The 26,584-nt window shown below is 59.4% G+C and overlaps 1 protein-coding gene across 2 annotated transcripts in view; it reads left to right on the forward strand.

Moving 5' to 3' along the window:
• The window catches only part of PRKCB (protein kinase C beta), a 91,284-nt gene that overhangs the window by 22,676 nt on the left and 42,024 nt on the right, over positions 1-26,584 (forward strand). For both annotated transcript variants that reach the window (XM_041401815.1, XM_041401814.1), the window contains exons 3-4: positions 15,016-15,098; positions 25,211-25,322. In XM_041401815.1, coding sequence (XP_041257749.1) covers positions 15,016-15,098; positions 25,211-25,322 — 195 coding nt within the window. The remainder of the gene's footprint in view (positions 1-15,015; positions 15,099-25,210; positions 25,323-26,584) is intronic.

Here is a 26,584-nt window from a genome sequence, read left to right on the forward strand (position 1 = left end):
CTACCCTGGAGAGGGGACAGGGACAGGGCAGCTCCAGCAGAGGGGACAGGGCAGCTCCAGCAGAGGGGACAGGGACAGGGCAGCTCCAGCAGAGGGGACAGGGACAGGGCAGCTCCTGGAGAAGGGACAGGGACAGGGCAGCTCCAACAGCTCCAGCAGAGGGGACAGGGACAGGGCAGCTCCAGCAGCTCCAGCAGAGGGGACGGGGACAGGGCAGCTCCTGCAGAGGGGACAGGGACAGGGCAGCTCCTGGAGAAGGGACAGGGACAGGGCAGCTCCAGCAGCCGGGGCTGCAGCTCTCGCTCGCTCCCTGCCCGGGGCTGTTAAGGAGCTGTAATTGCATTAACGAGCTGAATATGCTGGGGTCAGCCTTTGCCGTCCAAAACACCGGGATAATGAAAGAGAATCAGGCGGTAATTGTTATTAATGGCCCGGGCTGGAAGGGAGCTGTGGGTGGCACACGGCCTGGCCCAGCAGCGGTGCCGGTGAGGATGGGAGGGGAGGAAGGTCGTGCTGGAGGAGGAGGGATGATGGAGGCAGGAGAAGGTGCAGTCCAGGAGATTAGGTAGTATGGATGTAGTTTATTTGAGAAGCAGTTTGCTGTGAGTTAGCATCCTGGCAGGGTGCAAGACGTCAATTTTTGGGGAGGCACCTTTTGGTGGGTGTTTGATGTTCCAGAGGCCGAAGGGCAGAGAGGAGCATCCCTCAGGAAGGCTGGCAAGCCAGCTGGAGTCCTGGGCTGAACCTGCCTCCCCTCCTTTCTCTCCAGCCTCCAGAACTGTCGGGATAAGCTGTCTGTGGTGCAGGCAGTGATTTACAGAGGGACCGAGCTGACTCCAGCTCAGAGCTGCGTGGGGGCTCAGGAGCCTTTGGCAGGTTTGCCAGGCTGCTGGCGCTGGGCATGGCAGCAGCCAGGACATGCAGGGGAAGGGAAGGTGAGGCTCCCTGCTCGGAGATACTCAAAAGCCAGCTGGGCACGGTCCTGCGGGAGCAGAGGGCTTGGACAAGGTGATCTCAAGAAATCCCTTCCAGCCGTTCTGTGATTTTATGGAAAGGGAGCCGGGAGAGCTGATGGAGCTGCGCTCCTGCAAAACTCTGGTGGGGCTTCAGGGGGTCTGAGGAGATGCCGAGTGAGACCCCGGGAGGCTCTGCGGGCCGGGAGGAGCGAGCCCCGCGGCGCTCGGAGCTCCCTGGCCGGGAGGGGACAGCGGGGACCCGCGGCCGGAGCAGCGCTCGGCAGCCAGGAGCCGGCTCTTTCCCCAGCCTCGGCAATGTGTTGTGGCTGTTTATGTAAAAATAACAGATCTTTCCAAATATTTATTACTCGATCATGTGCTGAGGAGCGGGTGCCGTGCGCTCAGAAATGGAAAGCCGCCCCCGAGCAGCTGCCAATCCGGGCTGAGGCTGCCTCGGGGATGCGGCTGCCAGGGAAGGGCAGGAGGAGCAGCTGGGGGGACACTGGCCATGTCACTGGGGCCCGGCTGTGAGGGACAGCGCTGTGAACCGGCCCGAAACGAGATCTGCTGGAGCGGGCACCTCTCTTAGGGGTTTTCTCCCCCCACACCCAACAGACAGGAGTTTGTGTTGGCAAGAACTTTTGAGTGGCTTTGGGGCGGCTCTGGAGGCAGCGTGGAGGGGGAGCATCCCTCGGAGGAGCTGGGGCGCTGGCTCCGTGTCTCTTGTGCAAGCCCAGCAGCTGCAGGCAGCCTTTGAGCTGCCAGGAGCGCTGTTCTCCTGCAGGAGCTGCTGGGCAGGGCAGGGTTGGGGCCATCCCGCAGCATTCCTGCCCTGCAGCTCCTGCCCGGCACCGGGGTGAGGGGTGCTGCCGTGGGAGCTGCACCGCCATCCTTCGAAGGGAAGGGGAAACTCCGGGTGGGAAGATTGCTGGGAGCTGGGGGGGAATTTTGGATGCAGCTGGTTTTCCTGCCCTGCTGAGGTGGCCCGGCCCTGCCGTGTGTCACGGGTAAAGGGTGAGCGTCCCCTCTGCTGAAGATCAGGGTTTTATTCCAAATATCAAACTGGTGGCGTGGAAAAGCTGGGCACGCAGCTGGGGGCTGCTGCCCGTGGGGCAGCTGGAGCTGCAGCTTCTGAGGAGTTCCCGGAGCTTCTGCTCCTTCTCCTCCTGCCTCTGCTGGCAGCTCAGGCTCAGCAGAGGGGCTCCTCTCTGCTCGTCTGCTCAGCACAGGGGACAGGGCAAGAGGCTGGTGGGAGCTGCAGGCATGGCTGGGCACACACAGCTCAGCACAGCTCAGTATTTCTGAAATCTGCCCGATTTTGTTCCTCTGAAGTGCTGCAGAACAGCTGGGAGACATTTCAGGGCGAGCTCACAGATTTTTACTGTCCCACTTAGTCTCTTATGTGTGGAGCTCTCCCCTTCATTGCTTTATTAAAACAGACTGGATGTAAATGTAAAGCTGCCTCTGGGCACGATGGCTGGGGCAGGGCCAGCACAGGATTGGGATGGGATGTCCCCTCTTGGCACCAGGGCCATTCTGAGTGACACCAGGGCTGCTCTGGGTGGCACCAGGTCTGGCAGGAGCTCTGGGGCTGTGGTCCCTGTGCTTTGGGTGAGGGTTCTGGAGCCTGGCGAGCTGGGGATGTGCTAAATTGCTTATCCAAATGTCATTAAAAATGCAAATGGATCCCTTCAGCGGGACAGAGCCGCGTTAGGAAGTAGGGCACATCGTAAGCATTAATAAAGTCCTGCTGGCCAGCAGGGACATGGACGGGCACAGTGAGCCAGGAAAGCCCTTTGCAGAGCTCCATGAAAATAAAACAGCTCCTCTCTCTCCCCTGCCCTCCTCCCCCTCGAGCTGCCAGCCCAGATAACGTTCTCACTGAGCCCAGTGCTGTGGAATTGCACAGGACTGCTCCCCACGAACAGCAAACTCAGTCCCTGGGTTGGTGGAGTTTTTTAGGACAGCAGAAGGCAAAGGCTTCAGCCACTTTGTTACAACAAAATTCACCTAAAGGATAATTTCTTTTAAAATAAGGTAAAAAACATGGAGCAGGTTTGATTTCCTCCTCCCCAGCAATGTGTTTTAAAACACTCCCCTTAATGTGATCCTGCAGGTAGTGTCTGATTTCACCTTCCCTGCTGACCTTGGCTGAGGGCTGGTGCTCCTGTGTCCCAGCTCTCCATGGCCATCACCTTGAGCAGGTTCCTGAGCTCGTCCCTGCATCCCTGGGGACAGCTGGGGACAGGGACAGACAGATCCCTGGGACAGAGCTGCCCACTCCTCCCGTAGCAAGGTGACTCCTCCAGCTCTGTGCTGCCTGTCTGGCAGCATCAATAAAACCCTGCTCTAAACAGCTCTGGCTGGAGCAGGGGGGGAGCAGACACAGTAAATCTGCATGCTGGAAATGTTCTTTTAATATCTTATCCGTGGAGCATCAAACACGGTGCCAAGTACACGAGCATGGTGCCAGCTGCAGCCCTTTGAATGTCTTCGAGGCAGAGATGTTGCTGTGCAGCAGCTCCCGGTGCTGCAGCCTGGCAGGAGGTAAGGGCCCGTTTTCCAGGCAGGAGAGCCAAGCAGAGCCGTGAAATGCCCTCCCCTCCCTGCAGCCGAGGGGCTGCAGCGGCCAGGGTCAGTGCTGAGGGGTTCTGCTGCTCCTGCTGCTGCTGGCAAACCTCTCCTGGGGAGTGAGCATTCGTCTCCTGGCTGGGGCCCAGGAGAGCAGCAAGCATCCTCCCTCCTCGCCTCCCTTCTCCGTGCCCTGCCAGGTGCCAAAGCCCCCCAGGTGCAGCCAGGCTGGGCTGGCAGTCGGGGTGAGCCCTGTGCCAGCCCCTTTGGCTTGGCCAGGGTCTGCCTCACCGGTAGGACGGGCGCCAACAAAGCCAGGGAAAGCCAAACCCTCAGCAGGAGTCGGGAATGAGCATCCTCGGGCTGGCCCAAGGCTTGCTGTGCTGTGCTGGGGCTGCCCTGCTGCAGCCCTCCCCTCCTGCAGCTGCTGTTTCCTGCACAGGAAGTGGCAGCGTTTCTTATCTTGGCAGCTCCCTCCTTCCCTCCCTCCCTCCCAAGAGCTGGGGGCTGAGCAGGGCTGAAAGCAGCTGGAAGGCAGCTTATGGGTGCCCCAGCTGTGACTGGAGTGCTCCATCACCCTGCCCCTGTGCAGGGCTGTGTTTTGGGGAGCTCTGACCGCAGGGAGGGGCCGGGTTGGTGCTGGAACTCAACTGGGGGGGATTGCAGCTCTGTGCCCTGCTCTGTCCGTGCCTGGTGTGTGCCAGAGCTGGGCAGAGCAGTGTCCTGGGGGGCTGAGACTGGTCTGGGGGGCTGCTGGGTGCTGGTGTGTCCCCCGGAGAGCCCCTGCTGCCCTGAGCTCAGCCTGGCTGTCACCAGGATCCCTGTGGGCATCCATCCCTCATCCATCATCCATCCATCCATCCATCCATCCATCCATCCATCCATCCATCCTCTCCCTGGGCTTTGGCCCTGCCCTGGCTCCCCAGCTCTGCTGTTGGTTCTCGTGTGAAAAGGCCCGTGCTTGACAAATGGTTTTTTTTCCATGCCTGGAAGTTTTCCAAATCATTGAGATTTTTCTGTGCTGTGTTTTTGCCTGCTCTCCTCGCCTTGTCTCGTGGTGGGAGGCAGCGCTCCGAGGCTTTCCGAGGGATCGGCTGTCCCAGGACAAATCCCGTGGGAGTTTCTTCACAACACAAACTGGGACTGGAGCTCTGCAGGAGGGAGAGGAAGGAGCAGGGGGGAGAGGCTGCGGCAAGGCTTGGGATGGTCTCGTTTCCCATTTCTGTGGGAAGTTGGGCGAGTGTGTGGAATATTTTCCAGTGTGGTGCTTCTGGGAGGATTTCACCCGAGGGAAGAGCAGCTGGTTGGAGGCTGGCTGGGGAGGGGGTCTTGAAGGTGCCTGGCAATACCCGGGGTCTCCCCCTCTCTCCTTTTCCCTGACACTTTGGCACAAGTGCTGGAGGGTCAGCCCTGGGTGATGGGGTTAACAGCACCTGGCACAGGAAAAGTGTTTCCAAAATATCAATTTTTTCCTGAAAACAGTGCCAGGGCTGCTGGCCTGTCCCCTGGCCTGGTGTGTGTCAGGCTGCAGCTCGGGAGCCTTTGGCAGAGAACGCTGCTGCTCTGGTGTTCCCTGGGAGCCTCAGCCACGGCGTGTCCTTCCCGCTTGACATCCAGGCTGTCACCTAAAGCCAGAGCTGTTGGCTGCCCTCAGGCAGCTGGAGCCTGTCCACCTCTGCTCCACACGGTGCCCTGGGGGTGGTGGCACTGGGATGGCACTGGCAGAGGGGCCCTGGGCTGGCTGAGGGACCCCGGCGTGCAGGAAATGCAGCAGGGATGCTGCTCAGGGATCCCGGGATGTGCCCAGGGGCTGGATCCTGGCACAAATCTGTGACTGACCTGGCTGCTGTTGTGAACAGATTTGGAAAATGGGAACGATACATTCCTGGGGAGCATCCCCTGAACAATTCCCCAGCAGTCTGTGTCCCTGCTCTCCGTGGGGTCAGGGGTGTCTGCTCAGGCTGGGGCAGCCAAGCTCTGTGCCTTGCTTGGCCACAGACCTGGTGTGTGCTTGGGACAAACCCTGGTGACAGACAAACAGACAGACACCCTCTGGATGTGTGTGACAGCCTGGACTGCTGCTGGGGCCCCTGGCCGTGCCTCTGCTGTTGCATTTGCTGATTCCCTGACCCTCTGCCCACCCCGGGCTGCCCCACAGAGGGGCTGCTGTGGGAGGGGGCTCTCCAGTGCTCCATCCCTTTGCCCTGGGCTGCTGCTCCTTCCCTGGGCAACGCCTGGCCCCTGGTGCTGCCTGATGGGTGTTTCTTTGGAGACCCTCTGCTGGTGCCTTTTTGGGGAGGCTCTTTGGTGAGAGCTGCTGGTGGAGAACATCCCCCCCCTGCCTGGGGCAGCCTGGGGTGTTTGATCCTCCCTCTGTGGCAGCAGGGAGCTCTTTACAGCACAGACAGAGACCAAATAACGCTTGGTTTTATTTCTGCTCTGTTTTAAAGCAGCCTCAATGCCCCTGGAGCAGCTCCTGTGAGCCTGTGGCTCACGGGGGGCTGCTGGGTGCTGTGGGAGGGTGCGGAGCGTGGGGGGCCGGGGTGGAGCGTGGGGCTGTGAGTCAGCACTGCCCGAGCAGATGGAGCTGCTGTGATAACGCTGCTGGGGCTGCTGAGCAGAGCTGGGGGTGCTGGGGTGCAGTCTCCAGCCCCCGTGGCCCCCCAGAACCCCCCTGAGCTGCAGAGCTCTGGGGACACGCTGCTCTTACAGGGACAATCCCGTGCCAAGCCTGTGCCAGAGCCGTGGTGCTGAGGCTGTGCCGGGCAGCAGCAGGGAGGGGATGCCATGGCACACCCGGCAGCAGGAGAGAGAGGCCAGAGAGGGACAGAAAAGCTTCTGCAGCTGGTCTGAGGGCCCCTGGCTCAGTGGTGTGCTGTGGCACGAGCTGCTTGTGCCCGTGCCCAAAGTGCTGCCAGGGCACGTTTGGACTGGGAGGGATCTTTTGGAACCCTCTGGGCCGAGTTCATGCCAGGGGTTCCTGTGCTGGTCACCAGGGAGGTGCTGTGCTGGTGGCAGAGGGGACATGGTGAGTGCTTGGTGGTGGAAAGCCAGGGCTGTGCACAGCAGCACAACTGCAACACCAAATGAAAATCCTCTGAAGGCAGCTTCACCTTGGCAGGGCCCTGGCTAATTGATGCTTTCACTTGTGCTTAGATCGAGCTGTTCACGTTCCTGGGTGTTCAAGAAACCCTTCAAACATTGCTTGGTGCGTGGAGAACAAACCCCCCTAAGATGCTGCCAGCTGAAAATAAGCCTGAGGCAGCAGCAGGGAAGTCATTACTCTCCATATCGGACACGAAAAAATATGTTTCTGTTGTATTCATGATTATTTTTGTTTTCTGCACTTCCTGGAAAGCAAAGGGACCATGCAGTGTAGTGGTTTTTTTTAGAAATGCAGAGGGGAGCAGGGTTACAGCCCGTGCTCTTTAGCAATGTGTAAATGCCTCCCAGCCCTTGCCGTGCAGTAACTCTGGCTCCCTGGTCTGCTCCTGAGGGCGTTTTGTTCAAAGAGCTGAAATTGTTGCATTTGGGGCGCTGTGTTGGACCCCAGCTCTTGTCTCACTGGTCACACCTCTGGAGGGAGGGTGAGGCCCTGGCAGAGCCCCTTTGGAAGGGCTCCCCAGTGCCCCCACCTTGTCACAGGCTGGAGCCACCTCCGAGGCTGTTCCCTCTGGCAGTGGTGCCAGTGCTGGGACAGCTGGGTGGGCACCAGCTGCAGGCACAGCTGGCACTGGGGCCCTTTGATGCTGAAAGATGTCACCAGCCTGGCCTGTTTGGGGGTGCAGCAGTGCTCCTGGCAGTGCCACTTGGGCTCTGCTTGTGGGAACAACACAGCTCTCAGAATATCCAAAACTAAGGGGGATGGTGAGGGATGCAAGGAAGAAGATGGGAGTGAAGTTCCCCTCTCTGTCTTGGAGATAAGCTACAAAATCCAGCTTTAACTGAGTTGCATTATTAGCACTTTGGGGAGCGGGTTTTTATCTGCCTTGAGCAGGATTAATGCGCTGTGACACAAAGGAATGGCTTCAAAGCAGGCAAGGAGGCTGGGCTGCTGGGGGTTATCTGTGCTGGGACTGCCCTCTCCTCATGCCTGACCTCTCCCCTGGGCAGCACTGCTCCTGCCGGGATACCTTTCCATATTTCTCCCTCCTCTCAAGAGTCTGACCCGGAGTTTCAATTACAATATTAAATTACCAGGTCACCAGAGTCAAAGTAGGCTGCCAAGTTTTTAATGATCTTCTCTTTCTTCTTGTGTGGAGTTTGGTTTTTTTTTTTCTTTTTTTTTTTTTTTTTTCCGAGCCTCCTTTCCATCTCTGCACTTTTAATTGAGACCATCTGTAATTTAACACATCGCCACAGTTGTGTAACTGGTGCAGGGTTTTAGGAGGACTCGGTGCTCATCCTCAGGGACTGCAGCAGCTTTCCACTGGCTTCCAGCGCCTTCCGAAGAAACCCAGAACTAATTGCCAAGCCAGTTTAATCTGCTCCCTCGGGGCTTTGATTAATCACAGAGTGCTTATTTTTCATCTCTGGCTGCTGGAGGAGCTGAGGGTGTCGTTGTGGGCTGGGGCTGGTCCCAGGCTGGTGTGTGGGTGTTGGTGAGTGGAGCTGGCTGCAGGCACCGGGGATGTCCTCAGGAATGTCCCCAGGGAGCAGACTCCAGCCCCTTGGGGTCAGCTCTGGGCTCAGAGGGGCTGCATGGTGTCCCTGTTTGTCTGAGGTACAAACTGAGTCTGTCCATCAATCCTGCATCTCAGGAGCTTCTCCTGTGCCTGACCCTGGCTGTGCCCCCATCAGCAGTGTCCCTGCCTGCCTTGGCCACGCTGGCCCCAGGTGTGGGGCTGTCCCCTCCGGCCCAGCGTGTCCCTCTCTCCGTGCCACCCTCCTCGGGTCACAGGGCTCGTCATCCCGGCTTCTAAGGAACGAGTGAGGAGGGATTGTCAGCATGGAAAGAACCAAATTCCAACTGGAAAAACTCGCTGACAGTGCTGCTGCAGTGTCACCTGGCTGTGATGAAGGGCTGGGGAAGCTCCTTCCCCTCCGTTCCTGCAGGGCTCCCGTCGGGGTGGGAGCTGGGGCTGTAGCTGGAGATGGGGCTGGAGCTGGAGATGGGGCTGGAGCTGGGGCTGGAGATGGAGATGGGGCTGGGGCTGGAGATGGAGATGGGGCTGGAGCTGGAGATGGAGATGGAGATGGGGCTGGAGCTGCCCTGTCCCGAGCGTGGCTCCGGGCAGGGACAAAGGTGCCTGCAGGGAAGCAGAGCCTTCTCCTGGCCTGGAGCTTCCCTGCAGCCTGGCTCTGTGCTGGGCTTTGGGGAGGGGGCAGCGTGGTGTCTGCATGCCCCACGCTGCAGAGAGCCCCTCTGAGGGCTCTCCAGGAGCTGCTGGTGGTCTCTCCATGGCTTCTTTTGAGGTGGGACTGGGCCATGCACCTGCAGGGCAGGGGAAGAGCTGCTCCCCAGGGTGTCTCTGCATGTTGGGATGCTCTGCTTGCTGCTCCAAGCAGCTTTTTTGACCCAAACAATCTGGAGAAGAGGCAGGAGCTGGACTCCCTGGGTGGAGGAGCTGAGCCTCTGCCACATCCCAGCGTGGCACAGGTTCTGTGCCAGCACGAGCCACAAGAGCCGGGGCAGCCCTGTCCCGGGGCCCGCGGGGGCTCTGGGCGCTGCAGAATGAAGATCTGTCCCTGCTCCAAGCTCCGCTGCTGTCATCATCCCGTCCCCACGCACTCCCCTTCGCTGCCGGCGATGATTGATGCTCCTCATCCCGCCCGGCTCCAGCGCGCTCATTGTCATGCAGAGGATGTTGTCAGTTCATTGTGGTATTTCATGGAAAACCGCGGGCGGCTCGGGGTGTTTTGTTCATGAAGTCCTTCTGAAAGCACGTGGCTGGGCCCAAAATACTCAGCCCCTCTCAATGGAAAGAGGAGGGCTCTTAAAGGTGTCCCTTTGAGAAGCGCAGGCAGAGCAGCCCCCCTGCCCCTCCTGCCCGGCTGCTGGGCTGGTGTGGGGCGCTGGGGACACTGGGGACACTGGGGACACTGGGGACACAGGAGCTGGGCTTACCCAAAAGCTGCAGGTGCCACTTGTACCCAGCTCTGCTGCAGCTTGGCGTTGGTGGTGACACCCCTGGGCCCCTGGTGTCCCTGCCTTTGTCCCCCCAGCCAAGGAGCACCCAGCACACGGGTCACGTCACCCTGCCCCATGTCACCATGCCCCATGTCACCTGCCCCATGTCACCATGCCCCAGGTCACCCTGCCCCCTGTCACCATGTCACCTGCCCCATGTCACCTGCCCCATGTCACCATGCCCCAGGTCACCCTGCCCCCTGTCACCATGTCACCTGCCCCATGTCACCTGCCCCCTGTCACCATGTCACCATGTTCACCTCCCCCATGTCACCTGCCCCATGTCACCTGCCCCGTGTCACCCTGCCCCATGTCACCTGCCCAGTGTCACCCAGCCCTATGTCACCTCCCCCATGTCATCTGCCCCCTGTCACCATGTCACCTGCCCCATGTCACCATGTCACCTCCCCCATGTCACCTGCCCCATGTCACCTGCCACATGTCACCTGCCCCATGTCAGCATGTCACCCTGCCCCATGTCACCTCCCCCATGTCACCTGCCCCATGTCCCCCCTTCCCCTGGAGCTGTTCCTGGTGCTGCCCAGAGGCCCCTGTGGATCACGGCTGGTTTTGCTCTGCCTCCCTGGAGCTGGCAGTGGGAAAGCAGCTGAGGTCTGAGGGGCTGACGATTGCTGTGCTGTAAGAACCCCAGAAAGCTTTTAAGCAAAGCTGGGGATTAAATCCAAGGAGCACAAATTTTAGCTCAGCTCCTCTCTCTGTGTGCGCTGGGTGATTAAAAGCTGTAAAGCGCTGTCAGAAATTCAGGACTTCCCCTCCTGGAGCCCTTCTTTCCCCTTATTTTATGATTACCATGCTTCAGTGCCTCTGTTTGATGTCGTGAGTGTGATTTTTTAGCGTGGAAAGGAAAGTCGTGGGCAGCTCTGCCTGGGGCACATTTTGGTCCCTCACCGGGGCCAGGCTGCTGCCTCTGACCCCGGGGTTTGCCCAGCGTAGGTGGAGCAGCACAAAGCTCCCTTCAAAAGTCTTTTTCTCTCTTTTTTTGGGTGTTATTTTGTTTCCTTCAGTTTTGCTAATCTGAATTCCAAGCTGTTTCCTAAAGCTGTTGTTCCTCGGGAAGTGGAGACCTTATCCAAATGAGAATATCCACAGGTTGGAAGGGAGCAGCCACACACTGAGACATGCCTGAAATAATCTTTGAGCTTCCCTGATATTGGAGCCATCTGCCAAAGCTCAGCTCCGTCAGCTCCCTGGGGATGCTTGAACCCCTCCCTGGCTTTGGTTTTGAGATGAATCCTGCTTGAACCTTCTTCTGTCTCTGTTAAGTCTCCATCTGTCTCCCTTACTTGACACGCTGCATCCAAGGCTGTTCCCCGTGCTTCCAGACCTCTCCCTGGCCTGACAGAGGAACAAAGGCTTCCCTTTGGTGGGAATGTGTGTTCTGGGAAGGGCTGGGCTCAGGAGCCACCAGAGATGACGTCCCTGAATTATTCATTCTGCAAAGGACTCGGGAAAATTGATGATTCCTTCTCCAGAACACTGGGACAAGGAGTTCACGCAGTGAAATTAGAGCACCAAATGGAGCTGGGGTGGCAGGCAGGGCTCTCGTGGGCTGCAGGCAGGGCTCACTGCTGCAGGGAGCAGTTTGGCAGGGCTGGGTGCCCTCCCAAAGCTGGGGACGTTCCGTGTGGGAGATGTTCCAATCCCATCTCCTGTGCCAGCTGGGAGCGAGCAGGGCACGGGGGCGTTTGTCACCCCTGCTCCTCCCTGTGCCAGGGGTGCCACGGGTTTGTGCTCTTCAGGCTGGGCTCAGCAGCCTCAGGAGTTTGCAATGAAGCATTACCTTGAGCCTTTCCTGGCCTTTCCCTTCCTGGCAATGTGCTGGGCTGGTCCCAGGGCAGCCTGGTGCCTGTGTGAGGAGCTTGGAGCTCAGACAAAGGGCTTGTAGGGCTTTTCCTGGGCAGAAAGCCCGGCCTAGGAGGGATTTTGTGTTCTGAGAGCAAATCTTTGGGCATCCTTGGGCAAAGCCGAGTGTTTGAGGTGAGGGGTGGCAGGAACGCTCCTGAGCTCCACGGTGCAAACAGGACAGGAGGTTTACAGATGGGTAATGTGTTCTGGCTGCCTACAGGCTTCTCCCAGCAGTGGTAGTAAGAGCAGGCAGAGTTCTTTTCCAAATACTTCTGAATTTTCTTGAAGAAGAGGGCAATCCTCATGCTCAAATAGTGGTGAGGCAGATGTAAACAAATGGAGCTCATATTACCCTGTGCACTGATTTCTGTCCCTAGACTGAAGGGACTCACTCCCCCATCTCCCTTGTCTTCCAGAAAGGCACTGGGGATGGCATGTCACATCTGTTTCATTCAGCTGGTTTTACCTGCATGCTGCAGGAGCAAGGAGCCTGTGCAGCCTGGCTGCAGTGCTGCTCCCACAGCTGCACCTTGTGAATTTGGGAATTTGCAGCACGGCTCCGAGGCGTGCAGCAGCTCTGCAGCCTGGGCAGCTGCAGCCAGGGATGCTCTGTTCTCCCTTCCCAGGGACAGCCCTGCCCTGCTGGAGCTGCAGCCACACGTGTGCTCTGCAGCCTCCAAGCGCCTGGAACACGTCTCCATGTGGTTCCTGTGATTGGCAGCTCCTGGAATCAGCAGGGAATCAGCAGGGAAGCTGCTTCATGGTTTTCTGGAGGGTTTTTGAGCAGTGCTTTAAGCCAAGAAACCTTTCTCTGTGTGTGTGTGTGTGTGTATATATATTTAAGCAATACTGTGTTTGCATTTTCTAGCATTTTCTCTCTTTTCATCCTCCCCAGTAAGACGTTTCCTAGGGTTTGAGAGTGCCCTGCTGCTGTTGTGGTTCTTAGCTCTCAAACCCAACCTTCCAGGGGATCTTTCTTCCCAGGGCCGTGTCAGGATCCCAGGGAATAGAGGATCCTGCCCTGATCTTTTGGTGCAAATCTTTTCAGATCTGAGACACTGTGCTGGGGCTGAATGAGCATTCCAGGATTCCAGCAAATCTCCTGAGGCTGTGGAGAGCTGCTGGGCTCAGGGCTCTGCCTCCTGCCTTCCGTGGGGTTTGTGTCCTTCCCTTCTCCCAGGACAGGCCTCCCCAGACCCCTGCAGTGGAGCTGGCCCTGAAGGAGAGCTTAGGGCCAGGAAACCCTCCTGCATTGTGCAGTAAGGAATGGGAAAGGTTAATCTTTCCTTCTTGTTGTGTACAAATGGCTTGGGATGTTTGTAGCCAACCAGTGGGATTTGATAACTTTATTACCCAAATAATGAGATTTACAAATTAACTGTCTAATTAGCAACCTGGGAAAGCTGCTGCTCGTGCTGGGGCTTCTAAACTGACAGAGACATGGGCTGAAACTGCTGAGGAGTGATGACAGCAGGAGGGGAAGATCTCTGCAGCCTCCTCACATCCACTGGGCAGGTCACGTTTAGGAGCTGAGACAGGACAGCTGGCAGGGGATCCTGCTCCTGATTGACCCTGTTGGCCCTGTTTTCCTTGTGCATGGATGGAGCACTCACCTGAGCACGGGGAAGTGTTCCAGTGGACCCTTGGAGGCAGAGGGAGCAAAGCCCCCCTGCGCTGGGGCACAGAGCTCTGCTTGGCCTTGCAAGGGAGGTGTTCTGCCTGCCCACCTGGCCCTGGATTATCCTTGCACGGATTAGAATCACAGAACCTTGGAGTGCTTTGGGTGGGAAGGGACCTCAGAGCCCACCCAGTGCCACCCTGCCATGGCAGGGACACCTCCCACTGTCCCAGGCTGCTCCCAGCCCTGTCCTGCCAGGGATGGCCTTTAAGGTCCCTTCCACCCAAACTGTTCCATGGCACGTTCAGCCTGGTGGGCTCTGGATTCCCCTGCAGAGCTGGAATGGTCCCAGCTCCCCTGGGAAGCTCCCAGCCTCTGGCAGCAGCACCCGTGCTCGGGGTGTCACGGAGTTTGTACACACACTTCAGGAGAAATCCCTGCTAATAGAGTTCTAATTTCTTCCTTCCTGCCTCCCAGATGCTTCTGTCTCCATATACAAATGACAGAAATGGTGAGCAATGCTTTCAAGAAAATGTTTGTTTGTTTGACTCAGAAAAGCAAGTGAGAGGTCCTGCGAGGAGAGAGCTCTTGGCAGCTGTTCTGCCTCTAAAACCTTCTGGGTTTGTTTTTGTTCACAATGGAAAATGTGAAAAGGAAAATGAATTTACAGCTGGATGTGGCAGGGCACAAAGAGGGGATTGTGAGGTTCATGGCTGATGTCACTTGCCTTTTCCTTGTTCCTTAGGAAAAATCCCATGTTCCTGCACCTGGAACCTGCTCCGCTCTTGCACAGCTCAGTTTGGTTCTGTGCTCTGTTCCAAACCTCAGTCCCTGCTCCTCATCTTGCAGAGGCTTTCATTCAGCGTGACTGCAGCTCTTGGGGAAGGATGTGTTGGATGGGAGAGCCCTGGGGCAGAGCAGAGAGGCACAGGGCTGGTTGCTGGGCTCCTGGAGCTGAGCTCCCATCAGGGGCAGGCTGAGCACCCCTGGGGCTGGATGTGCAGGTGGCCAGGCCAGCCCTGCAGCCAGGAGGGGACAGAGGTGACACGGCTGCGAGGTGCTGCCTGGGGAGCCCAGCAGTGCTGCCACCTCCAGCTGCAGGGTCAGAGGGGCTGGCACCCTTGGAGGGGAGTCTGGGCCATCAGCTGAAGTTACCCCCAGTGACAAATGATTCTTTGGGGTCTGTCACTGAAGGCGAGGCGCTTACTTGGCATTTGGGGGAAAAAAAACCAGCCTTGGAATGCAGAGCTTTGGCTGCACAAAGTGCAGAAACAGCGCTGGCCACTTCAGGCAGGCACGTGCTGCGAGGCTTTGGTGGGGATGGGGGTTCAGCTCTGGGTGCTGCTGCCTGGAAGCCCGGGCAGTGGCAGTGGGATTGGCTTCCCTGTGCCTCCCAGAAGGGCAAGGCTGGCACTGACGTGTGTGAGGGGAGGAAGACGTGCGTGTCTGCTGGTCTGGCAAACGGAGGCTGGGGAGATGCTGGAGAAAAGCAGAGCTGTGGGAGGAAAATTGCCCACCTGTTCCCTTGGGTACAATCTTCCATTTTTGGCCACATGCACTTTTCAGCTCAGATACCACGAATGCCAGATTCTCCCTCTTTTTATTCCCAGCAGTGACCTCAGAGCGTGTGCCACGAGTGACAATGAGCTCAGAGGAACAGAATTGTTCCCAGCCCTCCTCTGACGTTGGCTCAACACTTTGTTCCGCTGAGTTTTACCAAAACGCCTGCTCTGGCTGGGGATATTCCATCAGGGTTAGAAACCTGCCACGGCTTTGCTTAAAAACCCTGCTGGCTCTGCTCAGGAATCCACGTGCTTGTTGTGCTGCCCCTTGGCTCTCGTGACCCTGACCCTGTCCCTGTGTTCTCTCTGCAGTTTGCTGCTTCGTGGTGCACAAGAGGTGCCATGAGTTCGTCACCTTCTCCTGCCCCGGTGCTGACAAGGGCCCTGCCTCGGATGTAAGTACAGGGGCTGGGCTGGCTGGGCTGCACAGCTCTGCAGGGGATGCTGCTCCACTCCCGGGGCTCAGGGCACCCCAGGCTCGCTGTTGCACGGTTTATGGGATGGTGTAGGTCGGAAAAGCCCCCAGGAACCATCAAACCCAACCATTCCCCAGCACTTCCAAGGCCACCACCACCCCACATCCCCACGTGCCACATCCACGTGGCTTTTAACTCCCTTCAGGGACTGGGATTCTGTAGTTGTGGGGACTCTCACGGGTTTTTGGGATACTTAAAACACCCAAACCGTTTACCCAGTAACTTGTGCTCAGCAGAGCAGAGGGAACACACGGGGAGGCAGAGATTTCCCTTTGGGCTGAGCCTGCAGCCCTGCCCTGATGCCCTTCTGTCCCTGCTGTCAGAAGAGCCCCCCAGCCCCTGCTAGCCGAGCCCCCAGCTCGTTTCCCCGAGGATTTCTTCCCCATGGATCCCCTGGCTCGGGGCAGGGAGCTGGGGAGCCCGGCTCTGCCAGCACCACTCAGGTCTGTCTGGCAGGTTCTGGCTTTTTCCGTGGAAACTGGCTAATTTGGGGAACTGCTGGGGGAGAGGAGCTCGAATTGGGGAAACGGCGGAGCACCACAGCTCTCACCCTTAAAAATAGCAGCGGTGGGAGCAGGCGGCGCGGCAGGCTGCGGGAGGAGGAGGCTGAGCACGCCTGGTGTCCCAAAACGGGGCTGTGCCAGGGCACGCAGGGCTGGGGGCAGCCTCTCGGGGGGCAGCAGCACTTGGTGGGTTTGTTCTGGTGCCTGTTCCCCCTCCCCAGCCCTGCTGTCTGCCCAGCCTCCCCGGCAGCCACGGCCCTCCCAGGGGGAGCTGGCAGGGTGGCACTGCTGTCACCCAGGGGACAGCAGCCCCCGAGGGCTCCCTGTGCCAGGGACAAGCAGGGACTGCCGGTGGAGGTGGGGCAGGAGCTGCTGCCTGCCTGGAGCCAGGGAGTGAGGCTGAGGATGGGCTGGGATCCCGGGAGCAGCCCTGCCCCTCCCATGGCACTGCCAGGGTTTGTGCCAGGGGCAGGGGTCTGTGCTGGGAGCAGGGGACTGTGCCATGAACAGGGCTCTGTGCCAGGGGCAGGGGTCTGTGCTGTTTGCCACTGTGGCACCGTGTGGCACTGACACCGTGTGCCACTGTGGCACCGTGTGGCACTGACACCATGGGGCACTGTGGCACCGTGTGGCACTGACACTGTGTGCCACTGTGGCACCGTGTGGCACTGACACCGTGGGGCACTGTGGCACCGTGTGGCACTGACACCGTGTGCCACTGTGGCACCATGTGGCACTGACACCGTGTGCCACTGTGGCACCGTGTGGCACCGCGGGGTTCCCTGCAGCTCTGGCACGCTCTCTCTCTGTCCCCTGTCACCTCACACGCACAGGGACAGTGGCAGTGAGTCCCCTGGCACAGCCTGGCGCTGTGACCCGCCGTGGGTCAGTGTCACCCCCAGATCCATGCCTTGGGCACTGAGGTCCCTGGGTGTGCCCGGCTGGAGTCTGGCTGGCGAGGCTGCAGTGCAGGGCAGGCAGCTACAGAGCCCCAGCCGGGCAGGGCGTGCTGGGGGGCACCAGCCCATGGCTCAGGGTGGCCCTGGCACACCTGGGCAGTGCCCAGGGGACAGCAGTGCTGGTGTCACTCACCCTGCTGCAGGCACACAGGGTTGGCAGTGGGGAGCAGCAACCCTGGGCAGGGTCCAGCCTGTGGGGCTGTGCCGGGCACTGTGGCACTGACACCATGGGGCACTGTGGCACCGTGTGGCACTGACACCGTGGGGCACTGTGGCACCGTGTGGCACTGACACCATGTGCCACTGTGGCACCGTGTGGCACCACAGGGTTCCCTGCAGCTCTGGCACGCTCTCTCTCTGTCCCCTGTCACCTCACACGCACAGGGACAGTGGCAGTGAGTCCCCTGGCACAGCCTGGCGCTGTGACCCGCCGCGGGTCAGTGTCACCCCCAGATCTGTGCCTTGGTGGGCACTGAGGTCCCTGGGTGTGCCCGGCTGGAGTCTGGCTGGCGAGGCTGCAGTGCAGGGCAGGCAGCTACAGAGCCCCAGCCGGGCAGGGCATCCTGGGGGGCACCAGCCCATGGCTCAGGGTGGCCCTGGCACACCTGGGCAGTGCCAGGGGACAGCAGTGCTGGTGTCACTCACCCTGCTGCAGGCACACAGGGTTGGCAGTGGGGAGCAGCAACCCTGGGCAGGGTCCAGCCTGTGGGGCTGTGCCGGGCACCAGCTGGCCCTGCCTGGCACCTGCAATACAGCTGGGCACTGCTGGGACACTGCTGGGACACCTGGGCACTGCCAGGGCACTGCCAGGACACCTGGGCACTGCTGGGACACTGCCAGAACACCTGGGCACTGCTGGGACACTGCTGGGACACCTGGGCACTGCTGGGACACTTCCAGAACACCTGGGCACTGCTGGGACACTTGGGCACTGCCAGGGCACTGCCAGGACACCTGGGCACTGCCAGGACACCTGGGCACTGCTGGGACACTGCCAGGACACTGCTGGGACACTGCCAGGACACCTGGGCACTGCTGGGACACCTGGGCACTGCCATGTCACTGCTGGGACACCTGGGCACTGCTGGGACACTGCCAGGACACCTGGGCACTTCCGGGACACCTGGGCAGTGCCAGGACACTGCTGGGACACTGCCAGAACACCTGGGCACTGCTGGGACACCTGGGCACTGCCGGGACACCTGGGCAGTGCCAGGGCACCTGGGCACTGCTGGGGCACCTGGGCACTGCCAGGACACCTGGGCACTGCCAGGGCACTGCCAGGACACCTGGGCACTGCCGGGACACCTGGGCAGTGCCAGGGCACCTGGGCACTGCTGGGGCACCTGGGCACTGCCAGGACACCTGGGCACTTCCAGGACACTGCCAGGACACCTGGGCACTGCCAAGGCACTGCCAGAACACCTGGGCATTGCCGGGACACGCTCTCCTGTCCCCTCTGGGGCTGGCCTGCACGTTTTGCCGTCCCTGGCAGCAGCCCTGCCCGGGCAGTGGCACACAGGGCACTCAGGACCCTCGGGCAGGGGTGCCAGCTGCTCCCTGCAGCAGCTCTGGGTGACGCTGGGCAGCCCCTGCCAGGGAGGGGAAGGGTCTGGATGAAATTGTCCCAAGTGCAGCAGACCCCACTCCGCAGCAGGGCTGGGTAAGGCCCGTGGTCACGTTCCCTGTCACTCACTGCTGTCCCCGGGGCAGCCCTGGCACCATGGCACAGGCAGCAGGCAGGTAAAGCTGCCCAGCACTGCTGGTTAACCCTTTAATGCATCTGAAAATGAAGATGGGATGGAGTTCTTGGGACGAAGGCGGGGGGAAAAATGGCCCTTTTAGAGCTTTTTTTGTCCTCTTTTTTAAATTTTCTTTTATTTCTCTTCAGCAAAGGCCACCAGAGCCCGTCGGGTCTGTCCCTGCCCCTCTGGCAGGGCTGTCACAGGGGCATGCAGGCAGGGCGAGCTTCCTTCCTCCTGCACCGTCACTCTTGCTCTTCCAGCAGCATAATTATGTCTCTAATATATCATATTTGCAATTATATAATCACATCATCCTGAAGGAGCTTTGACTCAGGAGAGGAAGGGCTGCTTCAGCACCCAGCGATGCCTCGCTGGCCTCAGGGCTGGCCAGGGCCGGGGGCTGTGCTGTGGAAATCTGGAATTTCCCTGTTTTCCCTGCCGTGAGCCACCTGCACTGCTGGCAGTCCTGGTGCCATCAGGCTCTGCTGTTCCCAGGGCTGGTTTTGGTGACTCCTCCAGGAAGATGAGTCTCCTCAGGAAGGAGATTATGGCATGGCAGGAGTCAGAGCCGCAGCGGGCTCGCCCTGCCCTGGCCCTGCTGAGCTGGGCAGGGAGGGCAGGGATGCTGCAGCCCGGGCTGGGGCTGTGCTGGGAGCCCAGAGCTGCTCTTCCCTGTGGCCTAGACCTGGAGCCAAGGATGAAAAATGTGTTAAAAATATCTTCTGACTTCGCTCCTTGAGCTGTTTGCCTTCACAGTGCTGCAGAATTGAGGAGAAAACCATTTTGTACCTGTGGAGTGCTTGTGGTGTGCCTGGAAGTTCCCAGTTTAACAGATGGATAATTACTGGACTAGAGCTCTGCACTGGGAGCTCAGGGGGGGCTGGAGGGGCTGGAGGCTGGTGTGTGCACAGAGAGCCTGGGGAGCAGGGAAATGTCAGAGCCTGTCTCTGCTGAGTGCTCCCACCTTGGTGTTTCTGTTGGAGCTGCTTGTGTTTGAAGCTCCTTGAGGAGAGTGGGAGTGTGGCTGTGTGTTTAACCTTGGCAAGGCTGCCGAGCAGGAGCTTCCATCTGGGAGAGAGGACTAATTACACATGATAGTGTCTCCAAGCAGGGGAAAAAAATGAAAGATTAATTGCTTCTTGCAGCAGGGAGTGAAGCAGCGGAACCACTGGTGCTGCAGACACGGGGCTGCGTTTGTGCTGCACAGCTCTGCAGGCAGGACCTGGGTTCCACACTGGTGTCCTGTGCTCCTGGGATCTCTCCTGAGGGGTGAGGAGGGGCTGGCAGCCCAAAGCCCCTCCCTGTGTGTGCCTGACCCCCAGCGAGGTCTGCAGGACCCAGAGTCAGCCTGTGTAATGTATTCCAGTTGGCAAACCTAATTATAGCTGGAGCCATTAGTAGAATGCATAATTATTTAAATTGTAGGCAAAATAATCATTAAAATGACCTTCTTTGCACGATCCTGTTAAAGGTCATCTAATCAGGATGTGCTAATAAACATCAGAGTTGCTCTGGGAAGGTAAGGGGCCAGCGTAGCTACATTTCACTTTTGTGTGTGAATTGGCCCCGTTGGTGGCTGGGGCAGAGGGCCTCAGGAAGGATTCCAGGAAGGATTCCAGGAAGGATTTCTCCATGGCAAGGGCTCCACGCTGTGCCCCCTCTCCCCCCGGTGCTGTCCCCCAGCCCAGAACCCCAGTCCCTGCTCACAGCTCCTTCTGGGCTGGGCTGGCCAGAGCTCTGGCAAACCCTCACAACCTTCCTGCAACTTGCTGCTTTCTGTTGTCCTGCTAATTAACTTCTCCAGCTCTCTGCCGTGCCATCTGCCCCTGGAGCAGGGCACCTGCTCGCCGCTGACAGTTCCCGTGGGATGAAGATGTCTCTGCCTTGCTCCCTCCCAGCACCTTCTGCTGCTTGCCCGGCCCCAGCAGAGCCCTCTCTTCCTCCTGCCAGGCTGCCGAGGCTCCAGCCCAGTGCCTGAGCAGCTCTGCCCTCCTGGGCTCGGGGCTGGGCAGGGGCTGGGAGCCCTGGAGGGGCTGCAGAGGGTGGGGGGCTCCTGCAGTGGCAGGCCTGGGGCTGAGCTGGGTTTGTGCCTCCCTGGGGCAGGATGAGCTGGGTTTGTGCATCCCTGGGATGCTGAGCTGGGTTTGTGCATCCCTGGGAGGGATGAGCTGGGTTTGTGCCTCTCTGGGAGGGATGATCTGGGTTTGTGCATCCCTGGGATGCTGAGCTGGGTTTGTGCATCCCTGGGAGGGATGAGCTGGGTTTGTGCCTCTCTGGGAGGGATGATCTGGGTTTGTGCATCCCTGGGATGCTGAGCTGGGTTTGTGCCCCCCTGAGAAGGGCTGAGCTGGGTTTGTGCCTCCCTGAGAAGGGCCGGGCTGGGGTTGTGCCCCCCTGAGAAGGGCTGAGCTGGGTTTGTGCCTCCCTGAGAAGGGCCGGGCTGGGGTTGTGCCCCCCTGAGAAGGGCTGAGCTGGGTTTGTGCCTCCCTTTGGGGGCAGAGCTGGGTTTGTGCCTCCCTTTGGGGGCAGAGCTGGGTGGCACAGCCACTGCCCAGCCGGGGGGCACAGTCCTGCAGCAGGGTGCAGTTTGGGGCTCTCGGTGCTGTGCCACAGCTGCAGGCTGCAGGGAAGGTGCCGTGGGAGCCCCCACTCGTGGAGGTGCAGTGAAACCTCTCCCAGGGCCAGTGTGAGTTCCCAAACACGTCGGGAGGATGCTGAGATGCAAACGGCTCTGGCAGAGCAGCTGAGCTTGGCTCGGAGAGGGAGGCTGCTCTGTTTGGTGCTGGCAGCACAGCCAGAGGAGAGGGACTGCCACCCCCAGCCCAGCCGTGTCCCTGTGCAGCTTCTGAGACAGGGTGGTCTCTGTCAGGAGGGTGTGTGTGCCGGGGTGGGCTGTGTTTGACACGGGAGCAGCCCCAGTGCCCGTGCCTGCTGCCCCCTCCCCAGGAGCTGCCCCATCCTGCACAGCCCTGTGCCCTGGCAGCGCTGCAGGCTGCAGGAGAGCACTTCTGCTGCCACTCAGTGCTGCAGCCATGCCCAGGTGCCCCTGTGGCCGGCAGGCTGGGGCAGGAGTGGGGTGGCAGAAAGGATGCTCCAGAACCCTGGAGCCCAAGGACTTTAAAGGCCACCAAGTCCCACGGGCCTGCTGGAGCCCCAAACCTGTTTTCTCTGGTGTGTAACCTCCTCTGGGCACTGTCTGGGATTTCTTGTGGCTCTTCTCACGGACACAGACCCGTCGCCCTCCCTCCCTGCTCCCGACCTGCCTCGTGTGCCTTTTGCTGCTTTCTCACCAAAGGTGCTTTCCCAGCCCGTGCGGGCAGGTGGGCACGGCCAGGGCAGCAGCTCCCCCCAGCAGGGCTGCTCCCTGTCCCTGGTGGATGTCCCTAAGAACGACCTGCACAGTGGCACGGTGCCACCCGAGCTGTCACGCTGCCAGCCCTGGCCCTGCCAGCCCTGACCCTGCCAGCCATGCTGTCCCTGGAGGGGAAGCCAGACCACTTGTGTCTGCTGTGAGCTGCTCCCTGCACACCGAGGGGATTTTCCACACGGGAAATTTGGGGATCAAATGCGAGGCTTTGGGTTTATGTCCCTGCCAGGGTTTGTTCAGTGCAGGCAGTAAGCTGTGGCTGTGTTGTATTTGCTGTTATGCTGTTTAAATCACTATGAAATTCATTTAAAAATGGTCTCTTCACATGAACTGTGCTAATTCTTCTTCAGCAGAGATAATTTAAAGCTTTCTTTGCAATGAGACGGGGAAAGCAGCAGCCCCTAATCTTGAAGGCAAAGCTCTGTGTTCTGTCAAACGCAGCAAATGTGAGTGCAGAGGTTTCAAACGCCCTTGGCTGTCGGTGTGGGTCCAGCTGCCCCTTCCCCAGGCTCTGCTGCAGGAGATTTGGAGCTCCAGCTGCTCTGGGCACCTGTGCCAGGGCCTGCCCACCTCACAGGGAGGAATTTTTTCTTGTTTAGACAGGGAAACAGGAGAAACTTCAGATGCAGCCAGTCAGGGATGGGATATGGCAGGGGATGCTGGCTCTGCAGCAGCACTGACAGGGAGGGGAAGGGAAGGGAAGGGAAGGGAAGGGAAGGGAAGGGCCTCACCATGCTCTGGCTCTGCTCATGGCAATTTCCAGCTCCAAAGCAAGCTGCTCCTGCCCCGTTCTTCAGGCTGGCTCAGCGCTGGTGGGGGAGGAGAAGAGCCTTTTCTTTTCTTGGCAAACTTCTTTTTAACCACTCTTGTTCTAAGTCTCAGCATCTGCATACGCAGTGTTCTCGTCAGTCCTGTCTCCGTGGTAGGAAGGGAAGGGAAGGGAAGGGAAGGGAAGGGAAGGGAAGGGAAGGGAAGGGAAGGGCCTCACCATGCTCTGGCTCTGCTCATGGCAATTTCCAGCTCCAAAGCAAGCTGCTCCTGCCCCGTTCTTCAGGCTGGCTCAGCGCTGGTGGGGGAGGAGAAGAGCCTTTTCTTTTCTTGGCAAACTTCTTTTTAACCACTCTTGTTCTAAGTCTCAGCATCTGCATACGCAGTGTTCTCGTCAGTCCTGTCTCCGTGGTACAAAAATAGTCTCTGTGCAGCAGCTCAGCCCTGCTCAGAATGATCCCCAGGATTGCCACTTGCTGCCACTTTCTGAGGTGCCAGCAGCCCCTCTGAGCCAGAGCCCAGCAGCTCCAGCACCCTGTTAGCCTCTGGCTCTGCCCCTGGGGTGTCGCTGCCTCAGAGCAGGGCTGGCAGCACAGGGGCAGGGTGCTGCTTTGGGGAGACCAGCCTGCTTTGAGTCTGCTTTTCCAGCCCTGGCTTCTCGAACTCTGGCTCCCAGTGGGAATTCAGCATCCTTCACATGGAGTGGGAGCTGCCTCCTTTAGCACAAAGCTCACAAAGTGTTTTTATGAATGACTGACGCTCTCGCTTGCCTGAGCAGTTGTCTCTGTTCCTGGAGGGAGTGCAGCAGCTCGGGGGTGTCCCTGTGGCACCCCTCGTGTCCCCTGCCCTGCCTGGCTGCCTGGGGCAGGGCTGCTGTGCCTGGGGGCTCTGCAGGATGCAGGGCTGGGCACACAGAGAGCTCCTCTCTCCCAGGACACCGGCTAGGGAGTCAGGATCACGGCGTGGTTTGGCTTGGAACTTTCCAGACCGCCTCAAGGTTGAGTCCCAGCTGCCTGCCCTGAGTCTCATGGGGGGAAACTCCCCCCACCTCCTGTTCTAGCCTAAAATCCAGGCTTAATTTCTCTGCTCTCCTGTAAATGGCTGAGGACTGCAAAAGGCTTTCAGGCCTGTGGTCGCTGGCAGAAGTGGCAGCTCGGGGTGTCCAGAGGACAGGCTGGGTGAGACCCCTGCTCCCCTCAGCCTCCCCTGCCACTCTGCCAGCTGGAGCCCTGCTGGGAGCTGTGTCTGCAAGCAGTTCCCTCGGGGTAAAAGGTGAGATTTTCCAGTTCCAGTGCCTGTGGCTGATCCCTGGCACGGCACAGACCGAGCTAAAGGAAGCTCTGTTGGTTTTCACCCTCCAGGTGCCACTGGGGTTATCTGTGGTGCTGAGCACTAGAGCAGAGTGCTGGTGATTGATGCAGCTGGAAGCTCCAGTGCAACAGTGCTGGGAAATGAATTCCAGGGGGATGGAATGTATTGGCAGTGATGTTATAGCTCGCTTCTGATTCCACTCTTTATTTATTAATTTACTCCACTCGCGGTGCCCTGAAAAGGTGTCTTTGCTAAAGCCTGGGCAGCTTTCCAGGCCATTAAAAAGCTGCTCAGCTCGAATGACAGAGCCAGGAGCTGAGCCTCTTCCCTAACCCTTAAACAATTAACGTGAGCTGAAACCAAGCTGCTCCTGCTGGAGCCTTCCCCTGGCCTGTGCTGCCCCCGGGGTGTGAGCCCCAGCAGCCCCCCCTGCCCAGCCCTGCTCCAGGCTCCCCCCAGCTCCCAGGATTGTTCTCTCCTGCCCAGAGCATGCCAAGAAAGGCCAAACCCTTGCTCTGCCTCGGTGCTTTGTTCCAGTGCTGGGCTCTGTCTCCCTGCTGAGAAGCTGTTTCTTCTGGAAGTTTTGTCTGGCACAGGTGCCCAGAGCAGCTGTGGCTGCCCCTGCATCCCTGGCAGTGCCCAGGCCAGGCTGGACAGGGCTTGGGGCACCCTGGGACAGTGGGAGGTGTCCCTGCCATGGCAGGGGTGGCACTGGGTGGGCTTTAAGTTCCTTCCCAACCCTTTATCATCCCACAATTTGGGTTTGTTTGGCTCTAACTCCTCTTGACCCTTGCTGGAGCCCAGGAGTTTGCCCAGTGCCTGCACCAGGGATGAAGGGATAAACTGGGCTCTGCTGGGTCTGCACCCTCTGCTGCTGGCCAAAAATCTGCCCTTGCTTGTAAGAAAGCTCAAAATATTAAAGCATCCCCTAAGCAGCTTGAATGCCTGGAGTGTGAGGGGAGGGCTGGCACCAGAGCACAAGAGATGTGTAGGCTTAATACAGGCAGGCTTAATACAGATGGAATCTCAGGTGGCTTTTCCTGCTCTGCGTGGAAGCTGGGCAGTGTCCAGCCCTCCTGTTGGTTCCTACCTGCCACTTTCACCTGGTGTTTTCCGTGCTAAGACTGAGTTATTGAAAAACAGTAAATCCCCAGCCAAGCCAGTGCCTTGCTTTTTCATTGTTATGGCAACACAGATGAAGAGGAATAAAGCTGGATCCTGGTGGTTGCTGGAAGAGGTCCCCACGAGTCGGTGGCAGTTGACTGAAGTCCATTAGCAGCACCTCCAGAGCCAGCTGGCACTTGGAATGGGCAGAGCAGGGGTGCCTTGCCAACGCTGGATGCGAGTTCATAATCTCTGTCCTTTGTTTTCCCCCCAGGATCCCCGGAGCAAGCACAAATTTAAAATCCACACGTACTCCAGCCCCACCTTCTGTGACCACTGCGGGTCGTTGCTCTACGGGCTCATTCACCAGGGGATGAAATGTGACAGTAAGTGACTGTCAGGAGGGGGCTCGGGCACCTCAGGATCAGGGGCTGCAGCCAAGAGCCCTGTGCCAGCAGTGTGGAGCTGCAGGGCTCTGAGTGTCCGAGGGACACGAGTGGGCACCTCCTCACCCGCCGTGGGGCTGCTGGGGGAGAGGGGAGGGCGAGGCACTGCCTGGGGGGAGGCTCCCCGCACCCCTCTGCAGCAGCACCCCCCACACCCGTTTGTAGAGCACCCCCACATCCCCCACTGCAGCAGCATCCCCCAAACTTCTCTCCAGGAGCACCCGCACAGCAGCATCCTTGTGGTACCCGCAGCATCCCCGCATCTCCCGTGCCCCACGGCATCCCCCGTGCCCCGCAGCACCCCCGCAGCCTCCCCGCATCCCCCCGTGCCCTGCAGCATCCCCCGTGCCCCACAGCATCCCCCGTGCCCCGCAGCATCCCCCGCAGCCTCCCCGCAGCCTCCCCGCGTCCCCCGTGCCCCGCAGCCTCCCCGCAGCCTCCCCGCGTCCCCCGTGCCCCGCAGCCTCCCCGCAGCCTCCCCGCGTCCCCCGTGCCCCGCAGCCTCCCCGCAGCCTCCCCAGCGCTGGCTCCGAGTGACACCCTGTGGCCGAGCCACGCGGTGCCGCCGCCAGCGCGGAACTGCTGCGCAGCGAGCGGAAAACGGGGGCTGGAAGCAGAGGGAAGGGATGGTATGGGTAATTTTCCAAGTTAATCCCGGGTGTTCCTATTTAAGGGGACTGGGACATGCAGCGTGTGCCGGTGGGAGCAGCGAGCTCGGCTGCTCCTTGCTCGGGGATGGGGAAGCTTGGCTGTCTGGGAACAGCTTATTCCTCAGAACCTTGGGAATGCTGCCAAGGGGAAGTGAGCCGCTTTAAAATGTAAATACTGATCTATGTATCTCTATAGATAGACAGATCTTCATGCCTCTCTCTGTGTACAGATACACGGGTAGTTTTTAATGCCCCTTTTTGGCTCCTGCTGGCTCCAGCCGAGCACCCCGGGGGTGACAGGAGAGGATTTCAATGAATCAGCAGAACTCAAGCAGCTGAGCGAGGGCCCAGAGCCCTGGGGTCTGTCAGGCAGGGCAGAGCTGCCGGCAGCGGGCTCCTGTGGGTTCCTGAGCCCAGGCTCTGCGGAGCCCCCAGCCGCCCTTGAGGATCCGTGTGCCCTGCGTCCCTCCCGCATTCCCCCACACCACCGCGGTTCGGGAGCAGGGCGGCTCGTCCCCGCGCCCTGCTGGGTGCCGGCGGGGCGCTGAGTGT

Source organism: Onychostruthus taczanowskii, unplaced genomic scaffold (genome assembly GCF_017590055.1).
Source record: "Onychostruthus taczanowskii isolate IOZ18803 unplaced genomic scaffold, ASM1759005v1 scaffold19, whole genome shotgun sequence".
Lineage (NCBI taxonomy): Eukaryota > Metazoa > Chordata > Aves > Passeriformes > Passeridae > Onychostruthus > Onychostruthus taczanowskii.